Source organism: Apus apus, chromosome Z (genome assembly GCF_020740795.1).
Source record: "Apus apus isolate bApuApu2 chromosome Z, bApuApu2.pri.cur, whole genome shotgun sequence".
NCBI classification, from domain to species: domain Eukaryota; kingdom Metazoa; phylum Chordata; class Aves; order Apodiformes; family Apodidae; genus Apus; species Apus apus.
Window position 1 is genome coordinate 20678842 of NC_067312.1, and position 20044 is coordinate 20698885.

At 37.0% G+C, this 20044-nt stretch overlaps 1 protein-coding gene across 11 annotated transcripts in view; it reads right to left on the reverse strand.

Moving 5' to 3' along the window:
- Positions 1-20044, reverse strand: part of PDE4D (phosphodiesterase 4D) — a 550182-nt gene that overhangs the window by 259636 nt on the left and 270502 nt on the right. The window contains exon 1 of one of the 11 annotated variants that reach the window (XM_051642414.1): positions 571-1732. The exons of the other annotated variants lie outside the window; for them this stretch is intronic. Coding sequence (XP_051498374.1) covers positions 571-617 — 47 coding nt within the window. The 5' untranslated portion in view covers positions 618-1732. Of the gene's footprint in view, positions 1-570; positions 1733-20044 lie in introns of those variants that run through there. 11 annotated transcript variants of the gene reach the window in all.

Sequence of the window (20044 nt, forward strand, 5' to 3'; positions counted from 1 at the left end):
CAAATGCGTGTGGTTCAAAGAGGAAACATTTTTTTAATGCTGATAAAAGGGATTTTGATGCTATGTGATTGTTTACCAAACAACCACATTTGAGAACATAGTAGACAAATGCATGTATTAACATTACTGAAATATCATATGAATGAGCATTTTTTCCTCTTTTGAGGTCACTTGAATCCATATAAGCAAATCAGTTCTAGGAAAAACACAATATCATACAGAGAAAGTATGTCTTCATTATTTCCCTCAAGTCAGGCTAAGAAAGAAATGGGGGAAAGTGTTCCTTTAATAGAGGAAGAAAATACATCTCCCTGTTTCATAAGGTAAGAAAACATGACCATAACACTGCAATTTTTTTGACTCGCCTGTTTTGTAAAGGCAAAGGAGTGCCAAACTCATTATTACTTCATCACTATGATCTCTGTAACATTTTTGTTTTTCTTACAGCCCAGTTAGTCCTCATTTGACACTAATATAGGGAAATACATAGCATCTGGTAGTTGCCACAGTATTTTGCAAACAAGCATTTTGAGTTTAACAATCTGTAATGTGTATTGATTACTCACTCACCATATCCATGAATGCCTCCTAAAGGGGAAATTATTCACATGCATCATGTTCACAGATCTTCCAACATCAGTGTTTTCCTTGTCAGACAGAATTATCTGTTACAGTATTCATAGACGCATTCCAGAACAACTGCATGAGCAATTAACAGCAGGGATTATTGCAAGCAGTACTGTAATCCACAAAAACAAAAATGTCCAGGATCTGAAGAAGGACTTCTCACAGGGTTTTCTAGGTACATGTCCGTCCATTTATGCATCACTTGCTACTTAAAAAACATTAATCAGTATACAGAAACTGTTATGACAATGCCAACAGTTTGCTGTGATGAAAAAAAAAAATCAAGTGCTTTGCCTGTGAATTAAAGCATCTTCATATGCAGCATTTTGGACTGCTGGAAAAGGTAAGTCAAAAGATAGTTTCTTGTCATCCATGCCAAATCAGTTGTTAGGGGGAGATATGTAACTTCAGATTGCTTTGCCATGTTCAGAAATAAGTATTGCTTTTTCTTCTTTCTTAGACACATATTAATCAGTGATCACTTTAATGCAGTTTTCCTTTCTTACAAGCCCAGGGAGCAGGATGATGCTTAATAGCCATGTACAACAATCCCAAACTTCTTTCTGAATTTGATACTGTGGGTTTCTTCTTCAACTAAGATAGAAGAAAGGAAGGATGCTTTTTTGTTGCTTCATAGGACAGGACTTCAGTTAGATACCATAATGAGAAATGATCATACCATGACCAACTTCATTTTTTGCTGTCTAACCCTATAATAAGGCTGCCTGCTCCCTTTAAGTAAAATGACTAAGCGATCGACTCCTTCCCTGCAGAACCTTCTTTTAATGTTACACTGTACATAAAGCCACGTGCATCAGTTTGTAGGTTGCAAAACGAAAGCAAAGCTTTAAGTCCCGTATTACCTAAGCATTCTCTCTCTGCTGTCCTTTTTTTCCCAATTCAGCTCCCAGACAGTTATCACTCCTGACGCTCTGGTAGGTCCATCCTCGGGAAGATTCTTAAGCTAAAGAGACGGCGTGTTATTTTGAAGCGACGCAGGCAACAGGCTCTCGCTTCCTTTTCCCTGACAAGAATTTCCAGCCTACCCCTGGGGGTTCCTTGTGTCCTGGCCCAGCAGCAGCAGCGGCAGCGGCAGCTCCGGACACGGGCGGGCTCGGCGGGACTGGCTCTGCAGCAGCCGCCGGCGGGGCTGGGCTGCGGTGAGGGAGGCTCTGCCGGCGGAGCCGCGCTGGCGTCACGGGGGCCCTCTAGGTGGGTTCTGACACAGCAGCTCGTCCTGCCCGGCTCCCACGCCCACCGGCACAGGGAAGGGAAGGACGGGGGCACTGGGGAAGAAGAGAGCCCGAGAGCCTGCCTTAGAACAACCTATTTCTCTCGGGTGACTGGAAGCAAAGAAAATTTGGCTTGGAAGTGGAAACATTTATAGGAAAAGATACACGTAGTTCACTGTGTTGATCTCTACTGAGATGTAAAGGATTTCTAGACATGTTTTTATACTTCGGCGTGCCCAGGACATCCATCGTTCACTTGGCACTCTTTCAAAATGGTTTGTGCTGCACTAAGACTTTTAGAATTTCAAACGACCCCTTGCCCTTTTGGACAGGAAATCCTGCAGTGTGGAAGCCAGCTGCAACTTCAATGACATTAAAACATGTGATAAGACTGTGTATTAGTTGGGGTGTGGGTGGACTTGGGAGTAACGTGATAAGATACTGCACTGCACATTTTTATAGATCCTATTTCCTTAAGCTCAGTTCTGTTGCTGTCACAGCTCTATTCTACAATGCCCCAAATTAGCCCTACAGCTGATGCCATTCTGGAGGAAGAATAAAATATTAAACTACTTGAATGTCACAATGTGTTGACAGTGAAATAAAAAAAGAGAGCCTGTGCTGCTGCATACATTTACTACTGTACCATGAAGACTTGGAGCATCAAATTACAACAGATTTCTAAATTTAAAGGGGCTCTCATATCACTTATGTCCTATTACACTATTCAGAAGGCTGGGTTTTCTCTTTTTTTTTGTTTTCTTTTGTTTAAATACAACCATGATAGAAAGCAGACACTGAGAGTTACAAATGAGAATGAAAACTACCCTTTTCTCACTAAGAAGTTACAAAATGAAATCTAGAATCATGATCAATAAGCAGTCAGCATAGCTTTTAAAAGAACTAGGAAAGTAATTATAAATATTATGTTATGTTCGTGGCCTATGTAAAAAGCACTGCCCTCTCCCCCTGCATTACTTTGAGCATTGATACCAGACACGTTTGAAAAGAATACTAACAAAACTGTGAAAACTGGAAGGTTATGTGATTAATCTGAGTATGAAAAAATGTACATCTTCTTAACCTAATTGTCTATTGCTTTCTCTAGGCTAGATTCACTTATCATTAAATATTAGCTATCCCAAAAGCTACACAAATCTGCACTATCATTATTATTTCATATTACACTTACCTAACTGCATACTTGCCCGATCATCCATGGGCACTGACATTTTCAACACCAGCCTTATTTAATGACTTGTACTATCTCGAGAAAGAGCTTTTCAACACTGACCTGGCACCTGACTCATTTGAGATACGCAGTCGAATCTATTCTGTATCTATAAGCAAACTTACCTGTTTTTCCCTAGTAATAAGTTCAGCACAAAGCACATAGCACTGACTGCCTTGACTAATTTAATTCAGAAGCAGAGTTGCAGAACGAAAGTGGGCATAGGTAAAGTTACTATGTAGTATTGTAAGCCAGTTAAAGAACTCACCAACAAAGTGTAATACACAATATACGGGCTTTCTAGAGCAAGGATCAATTAAAACAAAATACTTTCACAAGTAAAGATTTTTTGCTACATTTCCAGAAAATTGACTTGTGAAATTCTTCCAGTTCAAGCTCATTATAGCTTGCTAATCAGTTCACCTTGGGAAAACAAAACAAAACAAAAACAAAACCCAAACCAAAACAAAAAAACCCCACAACCACCCCCCAAAAAAAAAACCCCCACAAAAAACCAAAAAACCCCAAACAAACAAACAAAACCCAAGAAATTGCCCAACAAAACAAGGAAAGCAAGCAAATAAAGCCACAACAGCTAAATAATTCACTGATTTAGTGACTATTAACTTCAGTGGTATCTGTCCTTCCCTCTCCTTGCCCCAGATAACCATAAAAAAAAAGGAAAATATTAAAAAAAACCCACAATGACAACCAAAAAACCAAACAAACAAACAAACAAACATTCAAAGCAGATTTTTGCTACTGCCAGGACGCTGCTCTGACCATTAGAATTTAGGTTACAGGAAGATCTAGTGCATCTTCCACATTACTGCAGGATCTAGCCTAGGCCTAAAGAAGCTGGAGGATGAAAGACTAAGACAGAAATGAGTCTACAAGTGACAAGGTTATTCCCTTGAGATAGAAGAATCCCAGATTCCAGTGCCTACTTCAAGCTCTACTTGAGTATTTTACACTAAAATTAATTAGGTAATGGACAAAGTACTTTTGCAGCAGGAGCTGGATTATCTGAAAGCACTTCTTGCTTCCAAATATATAGTCACATTGGACTACACAGTGAGGATCAATCCTTTCTCACTTTTACTGGTCCTGGGAATCTAGAAGTGAAGAGTATGTCCTTTAAACCTTGTTTTTTAATCAGCATATCAGCAGCGTGAAATTGGAAACACCTTTCTGTTCTGTTCTTTGGAGTAGAAGAAGCAAAGAGAGGACTTTTTGCGTCGCCATTTCCTGATTTCCACATAGTTTTCCTCTCACATCACTCAGATTTTCAATTACTAGTGATACCAGAACATTTCCTTAAGAATTGACCATGACTGTTAAAGTGAAGACCTATAAAGCATATTCTGCCTCTTCCCACAGCTGCAAATGCACTAGCAGACACCAGAGGAAGAGTTTACCTTCTGGCCGTGATCAGACTCATAGAGTGGTTTGAGTCAAAAGGGACCTTTAAATGTCATGTAGTCCAACTGGCCTGCAGTGAGCAGGGGCAACAACCAGATCAAGTTGCTCAGAGTCCCATCCAACCTGACTTGAATGCTTTCAGGGATGGGGCATCTGCCACCTCTCTGGGCAACATGTGCCAGTGTTTCACTACCTCCATTGTTAAAAATTTATTCCAGTCTGAATCTACACTCTTGTAGTTCAAAGCCAGTATCCCTTGCCCTACTGCTACAGGACCTAAGAAATAATTATAGTGTTAAGAGAGGTAAGATCTGCCATTCTATCAGTGCCAGATTTTTAATATGAAGTTCAACAAAAGCAATTAAATAAATAATAATAATAATAATAATAATAAAAAACAACCATACAGGTAATGAGAAACAAAGTGCATTGAGGACATACAGAACTATCATTTGTGTGCTGAGTACAAATCTTTTGAAGAGATCAGTTTAAGGTACTAAATATTTTGCTAAAGGAGCAAAGAAAAGTCACTGAAGCAAACATTTTGGTGACAACACAATATCATAAAGGGCAAAACACTATCTGGGAAAGTAATGCTAATGCTTAATAAACAAAACAAAACACAACCAAAAAGCCAGCTCTTAGTAAGAGGGTATCATCAGCATCAATGCTTAATAGTGATATTAATGAACAGAAAGTTTTTGAGCAGCATGCAAGATGAGCGGGTGACTTCAACAGTAGATTCTGAGCAAGAATCAACCAAAAAAACATTACTAAACATGGTAATTGTATAAGAAGTCTGAAAATGCTTTCCAATAACTGAATGGTTGTGGAGCCTGAAATACGCTATCAGTGACAAGGAGGGTTCATCGAGATCAATCTGAGGTATGTGATATAGGCCAATGCATGAAACATGTTGCTAGCATAAATCATGTGCAGACAGAGAATTTCAGCCTTCAGGAAGAAAGCTGAAATAAATATGTTCTAAAGAAAAAAATAGCAGATAATGGCATTTTTGTGTACAGTTTTTAAAAAGCAGTAAAGAGATTACCCAAAACAGAAGGAAAGGACTAAGTAAAGATTAACATTCACTTACATGCTAATAATAGTGATTTATCTGCAATGTTATTATATTATAAAAATATAATGTATAGTTGTGACAATTCCCCATACTTGGGATTAATTCCTGTATTTTGAGTGTTAGGATCTCTTATTATTTATAAATTCTCCAAGAAAACCATATAGATTACAAAAATCAACTTGATTAATGAAGTGGTAACAAATGCCTCCTACTGCATGCAGTTAAAGAAAATCATCCAAGTGATGGGCCTTCAGCCATATAACTTTATAGGTCCTTGAAAATTATCTTAAATAATAATAGCATAGAAAGTAAAGGCATGAATTAGTCTCATCAGCATCCACAACAGACTGAGCAGATAAGCCTGATAAGCTCTTTACCACATTTTAGACTGCTTTACTCACAGAAAGGTGTTATATATGAGTGTATATATATATGAGTGTATGTCAGGTCAAGTAACTCAGCTTTTTGCCCTGTCTGCCTCCTTGGTCACCCACCCTGCATGGAAATTAGCTCATCACTGGAGTAAGTACACTGTTCTCTCAGAGAGAAAAACCCGTGCAACTTCAGAAGCACTTAGCTACCAGCAATCCAGATAACAGTAGGTTTATTTGTCTTTGTTCTTCCTATACGTACTGTTCCACCCTGAGTCATCTTCATGATGAGTCATAAGGCAAGCAACATGCATTTTGGTGTCATGCTATAGAAGCACCATTCCAGTGGGCTCTGACAGAGCCTCACATTATTTCAGACACTTTGAACTGAAAAATTACAGAGAAAAATTGTCTCTCTGTACCCAGAGAATGTCTAAATGAGTGCTATGCAGTGTGGATATAACCCACTCCACATAACTTGCCCTCAGTGCTTGAAAGCTTAGAGCCATAATTATCTCACTGAAATTCTACTAAAAGAGAAAACTTAAAAAACACATAGTTCACTTTTGAACAACAATAATGAATTAGGTAATGCTGCTAAAAGCTTGTGGCTAACCCTTAAGAAGAAAAAGAGCTTAATTACCAAGTATATTTTTGTTCTGAAAATTATTTGCTCTAAATGCAATTTGAGCAGAACATTCTCCATTCAAGCCACAGAGCTTTTTTGATGTTCAAAGAATCTTCAGGTCAATAACTTAGTAAAATTAGTATTTCCAGTGTCTTCTATTAATATCTTAGCTCGTTCTGTCTCTCTCTCTCTCTTTCTTTCCCATTAATTAGAGCAGGGGATGGTTTCAGGTAATCTCATTTTAAAATATAAGATCTGCTTTATTGTATCAAAACTAATTATTGTTCCCCAACTCACTTTGTAAACATTGGTTCTTGCTATACTTTTGCCATGCTGTTTATTTCATATAATTGACATAAACATATGCTTAAAGTTGCATAGTTTTAAGCTACAGTAGATGGAGTGCTGTAGAAAGGAATGCAATTATATCCAAGGGAGATTAAACTCTTTCTTTGCCTCATTTTAAGAGAAATTGTTCTGCTCTCCTTCATAATACCAACTGGCAATGCCTGAAGAAAAATAACTGTCCTGCATAGCAACCTATCTCCCTAGATTAGGCAGCACTGGTTATGCTCACAGACTTGTCTCTTGCCTATGGCATAAGATGGGGTTTAGATGCCCGAGGGATCATTCCACAAATACAAACACTTTACATATATACAAATGAAATGTAAATAGGAACTACTGCTCTTTCTTTTCCCATTTGACCCCTTCCCCTGCACATTTACTAACGGACAGATCTCCTTTGTATTAAGAAAAACAGGAAGAAGAAAAGCAAGTCTAGTTTTCTGACAGAAAATATATTTAATATATTAAAATGGAGATTAGTTTAAGCTCATCTTTATCAAGTCATTCGGCCTCCTATGTCATAGTTATCTTATTTAAGGTCAGAAGCAGAGCCTGAGCCCTCTGCAAGTAGTCATGTCATTCAAGTCATTGCTATGGAGTGTGTGGCTGGCACCAGTCTGGATGTGTACGTGCTGTGAAGCAGGAAGTAGCTTCTGGTAACCACAAATTCTAAACTTTTACCTTGGTGAAAGTATTTGGTAAGACTGAAATTACGAGAAACATTTTGGCAGTAGCTGTTTAAAAAAACCCCAGCTGTCTGTCACAAATTTATAGGATAAAACTGGTTTCTATTTTCAATTATTTTTTTCCCAAGTAAGGCTACACTAAAAATGTTGTAATGATGGCACGTGAGTCTACAAGAGGGAGATAACAGAACAGTGCATGCTAGCAGCCCACAGTTAGGTTATTCTTAAAAAAGTATTGATGATTTCTGGAATGACTTCTACTTTTTCCTTTACAAGATTATGTTGCCATGAGCATTCAAAAATAAGAATCTTATCTGACAAAACATAAACCTTTTCAGAAACTGAAGAATATCAACATGAAAAAGAATTCCCTAGGAATAATTAAAAACAAACAAACAAACAACAACAACAACAACAACAAAAAACCACATGAAGTATATCTTTACTATGTACACTGGGAACTCAGCTATACTCCATTTACTTCAGCTTTACCTTCTCTATAAGCTTCAGAAGAAAAGGTAGCCTGTAACACGTTTGGGGTTTTACCTGGTGTAACACTCTCCCACCCTCATCTGGCAATGTTTTCATTTCACTTGTTACTAACTTGCTTATCAACCTATTCCTTTTGTAAAAGGAATACTAAATACCTGAATTAAACAATACAGAAATAATTTACAAAAGGAAATGGAGAAAAAGGACACTTTGTTGCCAATTCTTATGAAATTTTACTTACAAATACTTCTTTTTGAGACTTTAATGTCTAGGTGGCATCTTTACTTGGACAGAGAAGGCGAATGGGACATAGTAAAAGTAAGGAACAGTATCATTTCTCCTAACATAACTTTTTTTCTATCAAGTGCGCTTTTCTGATGTCTTCAAATACATCGTTCAGCCAAGTAAATTTCAATTTATCATTTATAATATGGCTTAGAATATTTTAAATTATCTTTTGAATAATCTCATAAAAACTTCATAAAGCTTTGAGTTGTAGATCACGCTACCAGAATAATTAATGAGCAGTAATTAATGTTTTGGCTGGAGCTGCATAATCATGGAATATTTCATGGAAAATATTTATTGTTTCTTTGGATGGGAACAGACATACAGCAATTATTTTTCTCTTAAGAAATTGAAATAAGCCGAAATTTATACTATTTTCTATCTGAGGATTCCTGAAATTTCTCAAGATACCTCAATTAATTTTACAATACCATATTTTTGTATTAAAAAATCTGGATACTCTAGATTTCTGTAAAATTAGAACCTATGATAAAGCTTTACTGAGGAAAAAATCCTGAACCACTCTAGTATAATTTCTTTCTGAAATCAGAGTATCAACTCAGTTTTTTGAGAGGTAATGTACACTAATGAATAAAACCCTTTTTTATTTGCCTTAATTTGCCTTGTTTTTGTTTGCTTTAATTTTATTTATGAACAAAGAATTTCTGTCTGTTTGTAAGTTAGTCATCAATAAATGTATTAAGTCAAAACCTCCAGGGTCTGCAAAATCAAATAATTTCAATACTGAGATTATGTCTTAAAAAGAGTTAGCAATTCAAAAAGTAATATAAGTAGTATTGAGTCACTGAACTTGTCTTTCCCTCGTGGTCAGCCTATCCTCACTGGCATCAACAGTCTTTCTACTTTTCTTTGATAGTTTCAAAAAGTTTAGGACTTAAAACCTCTAAGCATTACATTCCATCTTCCTGAACTACTCAAGGATCCTATGAAGTGACTCTTCTCCGTAGTGACAGTTTCCTAACACTGAGTCATTTGAAAGCATCACTACTGCACCCCCCTACTGCCTACTGTTTTTAAGAAAACCATGAATAAAAATGGTAAGTGAAATCCTAGTAGTATTTTACTTTGGAAATAATACTTACATTCTGACAGTCCTTTGTTATCTTCTCTTACTAACTCCTCATCTTCCTTAACATTACTTTCCTGATACCCACATTTTCCATGTTAGACAGTAATTTCCCAAGTGACATTAGAACAAAGATCATCTACACAAGTTCCACTGGCTACTTTGCCTGGAAACTTAATTTAGTAAGCACATATGATCTTATCTCTGTTTATATTTTTCTCGATATCTAGTAATCCTTGTCTTCAAAACTTCTTTATTATTATTTTTAAAGAAAAAGGCAGTGGTACCCGTCTAGATTACTTCCGGACTCTTTAACTATAAGCAACACATTTACTATAATACCATTCCTGATTTTGTAATCTTATTAATAATCTCTATTAGAAAACTGAGATTTCCTGTACCAGTTATTTTGAAGTTCTTGAACAATCATCTGGACTCCATAGCTTAAGAGCATTACTGCTTGAGAGGTTTTCTTCCTTATCGATTGTAGCAATTTAGATTTACATACCTTTGTTCCTATTACTTGTCATGCCTGTCCTAATGTTTAAAATAATTTTCCTAATCAAAACTAAGACAAAGGAAGATATTCCTCTATTTCCTTTAATTTCAAAACCAAGCCTACAGCACAAGTCTATGCTGCTGCTTCTCTTTATTTTCATTGCTTTACAGTTGATGTCATCTTTTGTTTTCTGTTGAGTATTCATCAGATTTCTCTTGTCAGACTATTCAATCCTTAACATTGTTTACAGATTTCTTTGCAATACAAATGGAAAGTTTAAGTTTCTCAGAATATCATAACTCCTAGTACTTTTTTTTTTTTAAATAAGGTTGTGATGTTTCCATCCAAATACAAATGCTCTTGCAGAAGAGCCCCGTCTACCCAGTAACATTCACCCAAACCAATTTTTTTGCATTTACGCAACAACTTTGTTTTAATTTCCTGCACAATTTTTTTCAGTTCATAGAACAGTAACTCCTCTCCTCATGCCAGTGGATGAGCAGATCCCATAGAGCTAATTTCTGCAAACTGACATTGAAGTTATTTTCTAATTGCCTTTCATAGGTGCCTTTAAAACCATTCCACAAAGCCCCAGGAGTCTACAGAGCACATTCATAATACCCATGCAGAAACTGCGCAATACTGTCCTCCTACATTTATACACATGTTCTTATGAATAATATTTTATTTGGTGAGACAGGAATTATCTTGGTAAATACCTTCTGCACACAAATACTTTTTTTTCAATCAGATGTGCACAAAACGTGAAGAAGTAGTTGTATATTCCTGCCTGATGATTTCTAGCTCTAAGTTAGTGACAAATTGTATTTTAACAAAAACCTTTATATCATTAATTTGGACTAGAGTACAAGAACTAAAACTCATCATTAAAAAGACACTGCAGCCAGGGTCTGCTTCTTATGTAAGAAGTGGATAAGAATCAAATCCTAAATGTCTCTGTTTTCTCAGAATGTAAGGAAACCATGTAATTTAAATTGCAGAGTGCTCAAATGAAAGGTAATTCAGACAGCAGTTCTGTATCCCAGCTGCAGACGGTAGGAAAAAGCTAGACCTTTTATTGTATTAAGAGAGTACCACTGTCCCAGGAATAGCATGCAGATATTGCTCTAACCACTGGATTAAAATTCTGTTTGTACATACAGAGCTGTAATGTGTATGGACAAGTACTCAGCAATAAGTACATAGTATTTTATAGCAATATAGAACCACAGATTATTTGGGTAACTAAGAAAAAAAAGAGACAAGATCTTGATATCAGATGGTTCACAGTTGTAACTTCAGTAGGCAACAGTGGGAAATTATTATTCATTACATAGGGAAGTGAACTAAAATGTTCTTAACATAAGCAGAACTATAAGCTGATTATAAAATACTTAATGAGATTTATTAAATTAATATGGGCCAATATTCCCCCTTTACAAAGCAATTCTTGGTTTCTTAATTTATTGTTTAGATGAGTACAATAAAGAGCAAACATGACAATCTAAGTAGCAAACCTCTCTTGTTTGCAGACTGAAGTACAAATTCGCATGAGTCTATAGCAGTTTTTTCAAATGACCGATGCCCAAATCCTACTGCATTTACATCACTGACAAAGCTGACTAACCCAATGCCATGCACAGTACTAACCACTACCATTGTGGTTGTAAACAGAAGACCTGAGGAGCCTTACTGATTATTTCCTCAAAATACATATAATGTGAAAAATTGAAATGTTCCTGCACAAAACATACCTCAAACTGCGAAAAGTGTAACTTTTAGAACCTGCAGCATAAGCTTTTATGAAGCACAGAAAACATAAAACTATGCACTTTTTCCTGTATGTTCCCAATGTTTTTGAGGAATATACTCCTAAGTTGGGCATCTCTGAGATGGGCAACAATGTTGGCAACTCTACTACAGACTGGTCTCCTGTCACGCTATTGAAATGTTATTCAGAGAACTCCATTGGTTTTGCAAATTATTTAAGAAAGATGAGACAGTGAGACAAAATGAGATTCATATATCATTTAAGTTAGACATATATTTTATGTCTTTGCAGGATCAGGTGAATCCAAACCTAGACCCCCATTATCCCTGGAAACCAATAGCAAGGTGTTGCTATTGTATACTTCCATGCTAAATATTAGATCTCATCAGGGAAAGTGAGAACTTATTTACTTTCCAGCTCTATTAAAATATTCCTGCAAACAAAAACCATAGAATCATAGACTCATTAAGGTTGGAAAGGACCTTAAAGATCATCAAGTTCCAACACCCCTGCCATGAGCAGGGAACCCTACCACTAGACCAGGTTGCACAAAACCTCATCCAACCTGGCCTTAAAAACCTCCAGGGATGGGGCATCAACAACCTCACTAAGCAACCCATTCCAGGTCCTCACCACTCTTACAGAGAAGAATTGCCTCCTAATATTTAACCCAAATCTTCCCTCTCTCAGTTTAAAACCATCACCCCTTGTCCTATCACTATCTTCTCTGATGAAAAGCCCCTCCGCAGCTTTCCTGTAGCCCCTTTCAAGTACTGGAAGGCTGCTATAAGGTCTCCCCAGAGCCTTCTCTTCTCTGGGCTGAACAGCCCCTACTCTCTCAGCCTGTCTTCATAGCAGAGGTGCTCCAGACCTTGGATCATCTTGGTGGCCCTTCTCTGGACCCTCTCCAACAGGTCTATATCTTTCTTGTGCTGAGGGCTCCAGAACTGCACACAGTATTCCAGGTGGGTCTGACCAGAGCAGAGCAGAGGGGCAGAATCACCTCCCTGGCCCTGCTGGCCACACTTCTTTTGGTGCAGCCCAGGATGTGTTTGGCTTTCTGGGCTCCAGCACACACTGGCAGCTCATGTCGAGCTTCTCATCTACTACCAGCCCCAAGTCCTTCTCCTCAGGACTGCTCTCCAGCCATTCTTCCTCCAGCCTGTATTTGTGCCTGGGGTTGCACTTGTCCTTGTTGAACTTCATGAGCTTGGCATTGTCCATGTGTCAAATCCATGCCTTGTCAGTTTGGAGACAGGCCCTGAGGGACACCACTCGTCACCTGCCTCCATTTGGACATTGAGTCATTGACCACAACTCTTTGGGTGTGGCCATCCAGCCAATCTCTTATCCACCCAGTGGTCCATCTGTCAAATCCATGCCTTGTCAGTTTGGAGTCAAGGATGCCATGTGGGACAGTGTCAAACACCTTGCACAAATCCAGGTAGATGACATCAGTTTCTCTGCCATTACCCACCATCTCTGTAGCCTTGTTGTAGAAGGCCACCAGATTGGTCAGGCATGACTTGCCCTTAGTGAAGCCATGTTGGCTGTCACCAACCATCTCTTTATTTTCCATGTGCCTTAGCAGACTTTCCAGGAGGATCTGCTCCATGACCTTGCCAGGCACAGAGGTTAGACTATGCCTCTATCACCTCTATGACATTAAAAACCAACAAAATAAATCTTTTTCTGGTATTTGATTATTATACATGGGATCATATGACTGGTAAAAAGGTAGGCATTTACAAGTCCAGTTAGAAGATAAGGTCTCTAAAGACAAGTCCTCTGATCACCAGCTACTAACATTTGGAAAATTTGGGAAGCTGTCATAACATAATTGGGTCTTACTTTGTTTTGTCAACATAACCCACGAGAAACATGGAAACTTTTTGGCACTACAGAAAGCCAAGGTGGCACCATTTGAAGCAGAAAGTACTTATTTGGCATACTGTGGCCACAGCCTGGGCCATAATGACTGTGCTGCTTTTGCTATTTAACCAGAACTCCATATATTATAATAGACTATTTGCAATGCCTCACTGATAACTAACAAGTACACCGAAGACAAAATCTGAGAGAGCTTGTTAGAAAGATTAATCAGGACAATTGATAGATCTGAAAGTCCATCTAAATGTTTGCTTTCTAGATTTCTTCTTTTAACTAAAGTTACTAGAATATTATTATGTCTTCATATTCTGATAGGTAGCCATAGCTCCTCTAAAAAACAGTTTCATAAGCTCTTACTTGTGTCTGCCTTCACATGAAATTCTCCAGCAAAGTTGCATACACAATAATTTAGCTAAAACAAAGGAGAAAGACAGCATACTTTCAAAGTCTGTTTTACTGATGTTCCCTGTTTTCAAAATACTTCAGGCAATTTTTTATAATTAAACAAAATTAAAATATCTGTCTGCATAAAATCCCAAATATTCTTCCTTAAAAATTGATCCCTGTGACATGTATTTCCCAGAGTTTTCTGAGAACATTCTGATTTTCACTTGTTTAAACCTGAAAGCTTGCTTGTGTGAAGAAAGAGAACAGATGTTTATTAGTCATCATAGGTCACACACTGATTTTTTTAGTAAATGACACTGTCCTTAAAGGACGACAGCAGTCTTGCTATGCCTACATTCCCAAATACTCTCCCTCAGTTAATCTAGGTATCGGGACAGAACCATCTCACTACTCCCTACACATTGCTAGTAAAGAAATACAAGGAATTTCTTACTGTCCTCATTATTTGAATTTTAAATACTGAAATGCTGCTCTGTGTCCAAGGTATTTTTGCATGGATTTGATAGATAACTCACTGTGGAAATGATCTTTAGCACCTTAAATATAAGACAAAAGTATAATGTGGCATAGCTTCCTATTACAATATTAATCCAAGCAAGAAATACCTTGGACACAGAGCAGCATTTCAATATTTTACCTAAAATTGAAAAGCTAATGAATGAATTCTTCACAAATACTGTTTTAGATTGCCAGCTAAATAAAACCTATTATCAAAATCACAGAATCACAGCATGTTAGGGGATGGAAGGCACCTCTAGAGATCATCAAGTCCAACCCCCCTGCCAGCCCAGGATCACCACAGAATCTCAGGCAGGTCACTCAGAAATGCACCCAGACAGGTCTTGAAAGTCTCCAAAGAGACTCCACAACCACCCTGAGCAGCCTGTTGCAGTGCTCCATCAACCTCACGGCAAAGAAAGTTTTCCTTATGTTGAGGTGGACCTTCCTGTGTTCAGTTTGTGTCCATTATCCCTCATCCTATCACAGGGCATCACTAAAAAAGGACTGGCCCCTTATTGAAACCCACCCTTCAGATATTTGCCAACATTAATAACATCCCCTCTCAGTCTTCCCTTCTGTAGAATAAACAGCCCCAGGTCTCTCAGCCTTTCCTTACAAGACAGGTGTTCCAGTCCCTTAATCATCCTGTTAGCCACCCCGCCGTTGGACTCTCTCAAGTAAATCCCTGTCCCTCTTGAACTGTAATTGTACTGGTTTCAGTGGGACAGCCCCACAGGCCAGCTGTGACAGGCAGGACATTCATTAGTCACCCCCAGTCAGCCAGTAACTCCAGCCAGAGCACCTGTCCCCCCGACCCCTCACAGGAGGGTCCCACACCACTCACCTCATGCTGGTTATAAAGGGGGAGCAGGGCTGAGGGAGGCAGTTCTGTTTCCTGAGGCTCCTCCCTCTTGGCCTGCTGTTCCCTCCGCAACCTCAAGCACCAGACTGAGCATAAGCTTTCATATTTTATGTTGGTGTTCATATTAATTTTGTTATTTCATTAAATCTGTTTGTATTTCAGCCCACGGGGCTTCTCTCCTCTTCTCTGTGACTGGGGAGGGGTCGTCGAATGTGAGAGAAAACTGCTTCAGTTTAGCTCCAGATAAGGGCTAAATGAAGACTCTGATGTCAGCATCTGACTACCTGTATCTTTTCACAATGCTTTATATAAGGTTACATTTTCAGGTCTTTACTTTAAATTTGCTCCAATATTAGAATAAATAGAAAATGTTTGCGGAACCATTTTATACTATTTATTGTTACTCTTTACTGTCACTTCATCCTGAAGATTCTTATTCTCTATAAAATATTCTGCTAAGGAAAGAATGCATTAATTTCTTGGTAATGAAATTATTACTCTTGCATTTAACACAGGTAAACAAAAAACCTATATTATCTTACAGACCTTTATTTTGAGGAGCACAAGCTTACTACGCGTAAGACAGCTCAGAAAATTCCAGTTTTCTCAAGGGTTTTCCAGTTGGAAAAAAATTGGGAAAAACAGTTCTAAACACTAATTTAAAATAATGTTTAAACTCTAAAAGTAAAACTTCCATTAATTGACATCTTTAGATGCTTTTTTGGTTGCTGTTTTATCACTTGAAAGGGTACAATGCAGTATGGTCTTTTTCAAGGGCAAAGCAGTATTTTCCAAAACTTAGGAGAATAACAGCATTGCCTAAATTAAGACTGGAATGTCTGAATTTGTTCTCTAGAGGGCTGGACACACAGCAGCTCCACTGAATGGATAGGAATGTAGAAAGCTAAACACTTGAGAACTCAGGCAGGTTTTGGCCTTTTCTTGCCTATCACATAGAGTTTCTTTCTATACTTTGCTTTTTCCATTTCCTGTACCCTCAGTATTGCCATTTCCTCTTGCTTATGAAAGATCATTAAGGAATTAAAGAAGAACAACCGAACTCTAGTGTGAAAACAGCAAATCAACTCTGGTATGAACAAAACCAACACTTGTATTCCATATTCTGTCTATCTACTAATAGCTTTGGTTAATACTATGCTTCTAACAATGAAACCCAGATTCTTTTTTTAATAGGGACACCAGCAGATTAAATTAGTGCAGAAATCACACCCAACATAAAGATGCCAGCTGCTGCTTAAAGGAGGAGGTGGCTGTTGCAAATCACAAGTGTGTTTAATGGTTGATCTGGCCAGAAACCGTGACATCTGTATGGAAGGGAATGCTATCTAAATTCAAGATCACCTGCTCCTCCTCTTAGTCTAATGCTTAGAAAATAATAGTCAGAAATTGATATAAAACTTCCTGTTCTGTTATTTGATCAGTAAGTACCTCTTTTTGCTCATCCTTTGGAGAGGTGATAAGTCAATTTTATTTTATTTCTCATATGGAACAAAGTTTGAAAAAGAAACAATGAAAACATCTGTAGACATATAAGCAATAAAGTTCACTGGAGATTTTAAAACATATTTTGCAATTACTATTGTAGCAATAACTATTTACACTAACTATTCATGCACTCATAGCATAAACATATATCATAAAATAAACATTTTTCACAGCTGGCAGGAAGTTATGTTCGTTATTTGAAGAAGAGTTCTAAACTGAGAAGAGGTGGACTGTAATAGACATACATAAAATTACTACATGTGGGAATTTTTTTCCTTCAACATCAGCAGACCCAAAGGGAATTTCTGATGTTCAATCAAGTGACATTAAATCTTGGCACGTAGATTTTCTATGATTAATTCAGGATGTTTAAAATTTTTACTTGCAGCCAGTGGTGCAGCTCATCTTGACACAATCAAAGCATGTCTCAAATAATTTCACATACATCTATTAAAAGTTAACAGGCAGAAACTGAAGGGTCTTGAAGAAACATGTCATAATGCTTCAATTGGTTGAACTATTCTCATGCATTCTATTTTGGATGTTCATAGGCTGCTGAGTGTCTTCTGAATCCCTTAGCTACAGTTTCTTTCATTAAGTATTTATTTCTCTGGGTTAATTTTTCAGCAGTCCACAGATGTCTTCTGGACACAAGGAAATCTTATATTCTGTAATGAACCATTAATAAAGGCTTATACAAAAAATTATACAAAAAACTCTATCAAAAAGGATGACCAGAAAGTTTTCACTTATTTTTTTTTTTTTTTAGTATTGTACAAAACCTGATATGTGCCACACAAATAAATCATTCCTAGAGAAAGCATTTTCAATCTTACTTAGATGTACTTTGCATGATCTTGAAAATACGAATTATTCTTTATAAAGTGTTCTAAAGATGTAAAGCTAACCATGAAAGTAAAATATAATCAATATAGTTGAAGCAATTAAGCAATGCTTCAGCTAGTACTGTTCAGTAACTATCACCTTGTCATAGCTAGATATGACTTTGAGGGCCAATTGCAACTAACCATTAGAGTGTACTGTTTTTAAACAATGACATATCTCCTGGAAGATCCTTTCATGACCCTTCAAGACTGTTCTCATGAAGATACATGTAATATGAAAAACTGAACAAATATATTTTAATATTATGAGAAATAATGCTTTAAGAATCTCACTAACAACTAAAGCCTTAACATGGAATCAGCAAGATTACCCCATGAAAAAAAAACCAAAACCAAACAAAGCCAAATAACACATGGTAATAATATAGAAATGTTTTTTGAATTATCAGTTAATTTCTTAACAGAGCTCAAGACTGAACAGAATGACACCTTTTTCTTTTCAAAAAGTAGTCGTGGAACTGGGATCTCATACAAGTATATAAAGGAGTACCTGTGGCACATTGTGTTTTGTATTACTCATGCAGTTAATACCACACACCTCAAATTAATTTTAGGTTAAAAACTATTCTGATAAAATTTCTTTATATAAGTTTGGACAGGAAAGTTTTATGGAAGCAAGCTTCTTTATCTGTTCTAAATTTATGGTGATGTTTTAAATGTTATTTATGGAATACTATTACACTGACTCAAATTCAGTACTTAAAACAGGCCCTCTTTTTCTTAAAACAATGAAAAGACAGTAGTTTTTCCTGCAAAAGAGATAATGGGGGTTGCACTGCAAACCTATACAGTAGGTTTCAAAACTTTTTCTGCAATTGCGTTCAAGTATTCTTTTTTTTTTAAGAATCAAAATACATATATTCCTTAAACATTGTGGTTTCTAGGCACCTTCTTAACTGTTAAGATGTCAAGTTTTACAGGTTGCCATTGTTATAACTGAAGAGCAGTGCAAAGGTGGAAAGCTTTCACAAGTGATAAGAGGCAACACGCCTAAAATCTCTGACTGTAGACAATAATCACAGAGTAACATGACTGGTGGAATTAATAATAATTCTCATTACAAGTCTCATTAAAACTACAGGCAGAATATGACAAGGATTTGGTGCCTTCAGTTCAGAATAAGAGGCCTGAGATGGATTTTTAATACTGATATTTTTATACATAACAAAGGCAAAGAAAATTATTGTTGTCACAAACAGTGCTTACTTAAACACTGTGTTTGGTCACAGTAACCTAAAATTTGCAAGCTGCCGTAAGATACAGCATGTATTAAACACTGATGTTTTAGCTATGAAGTTGGTGAAAGTATTGAAAACAGATGGTGTCCAACAAACATAAAAAACCCAACCATCATCAGGAAAATATACACTGTAAAATACTTCAAACCAGATTTTTAAAAGACTAAAAATGTAAAAAATTCCCATACAAACTGAGGCATGGTCTTAAGCAAGTATTAAGGATCTGTCCTTGACTGTTCATGTGCAGTTTAGGTTAACATACAGCTAAGTCTGGTGATGACAACTCTGGATTTACATTCATTTCACTAGGAAAGATACTTTTTCCCATAAGATCTTGTACTTCTTTCACTGTTCACGAAAAGCTGTTTTTTCATACAAATCAATTCAATTAATGTACAGATGCAAAAAATATAAACACATACTTTGGGGACAAAATAAGTTCCTTCTCATGTAAGAACAACACCCCTTCCCCCAGAACTAAATTTCTGTATTTTTAATTACAGACTCCCAAAAGCTGCCATTCTAGAAAAGAGACTTTCTTTTTGTGTTCTAGGTGTTTCCATATGGTAAATATTTTGCAAATGTATAACAATCCTATAGAAATCTCAAGGCAAGCCTGGAGACCACAGATTAAGCATTTTCTACTTATGCATTCATTGAAAGTTCTGTAACTTTCAGGGTCTCTAGGCAATTTATAAGCACACACATATGCAGAAATAGCTGAAGATACTACAGGACAATCATGTACAATACTATGCCTGAAGTGTCTGATAAGCAGCTCACAAGAACTGAAAAGCAAGCTGTTAAATAATGATAGTATTATTCCAGAAAAGCAATTATCTGAAATAGCCAGTGTTTGAAAGAAATTGTGAACATATATAAAAGATATAGCCTGAACTACCAAAAGTAGAGTCCTTTATCAATAATATGGGAAATGCATCACAACAACTGAACAAAATATTCAAGAATGT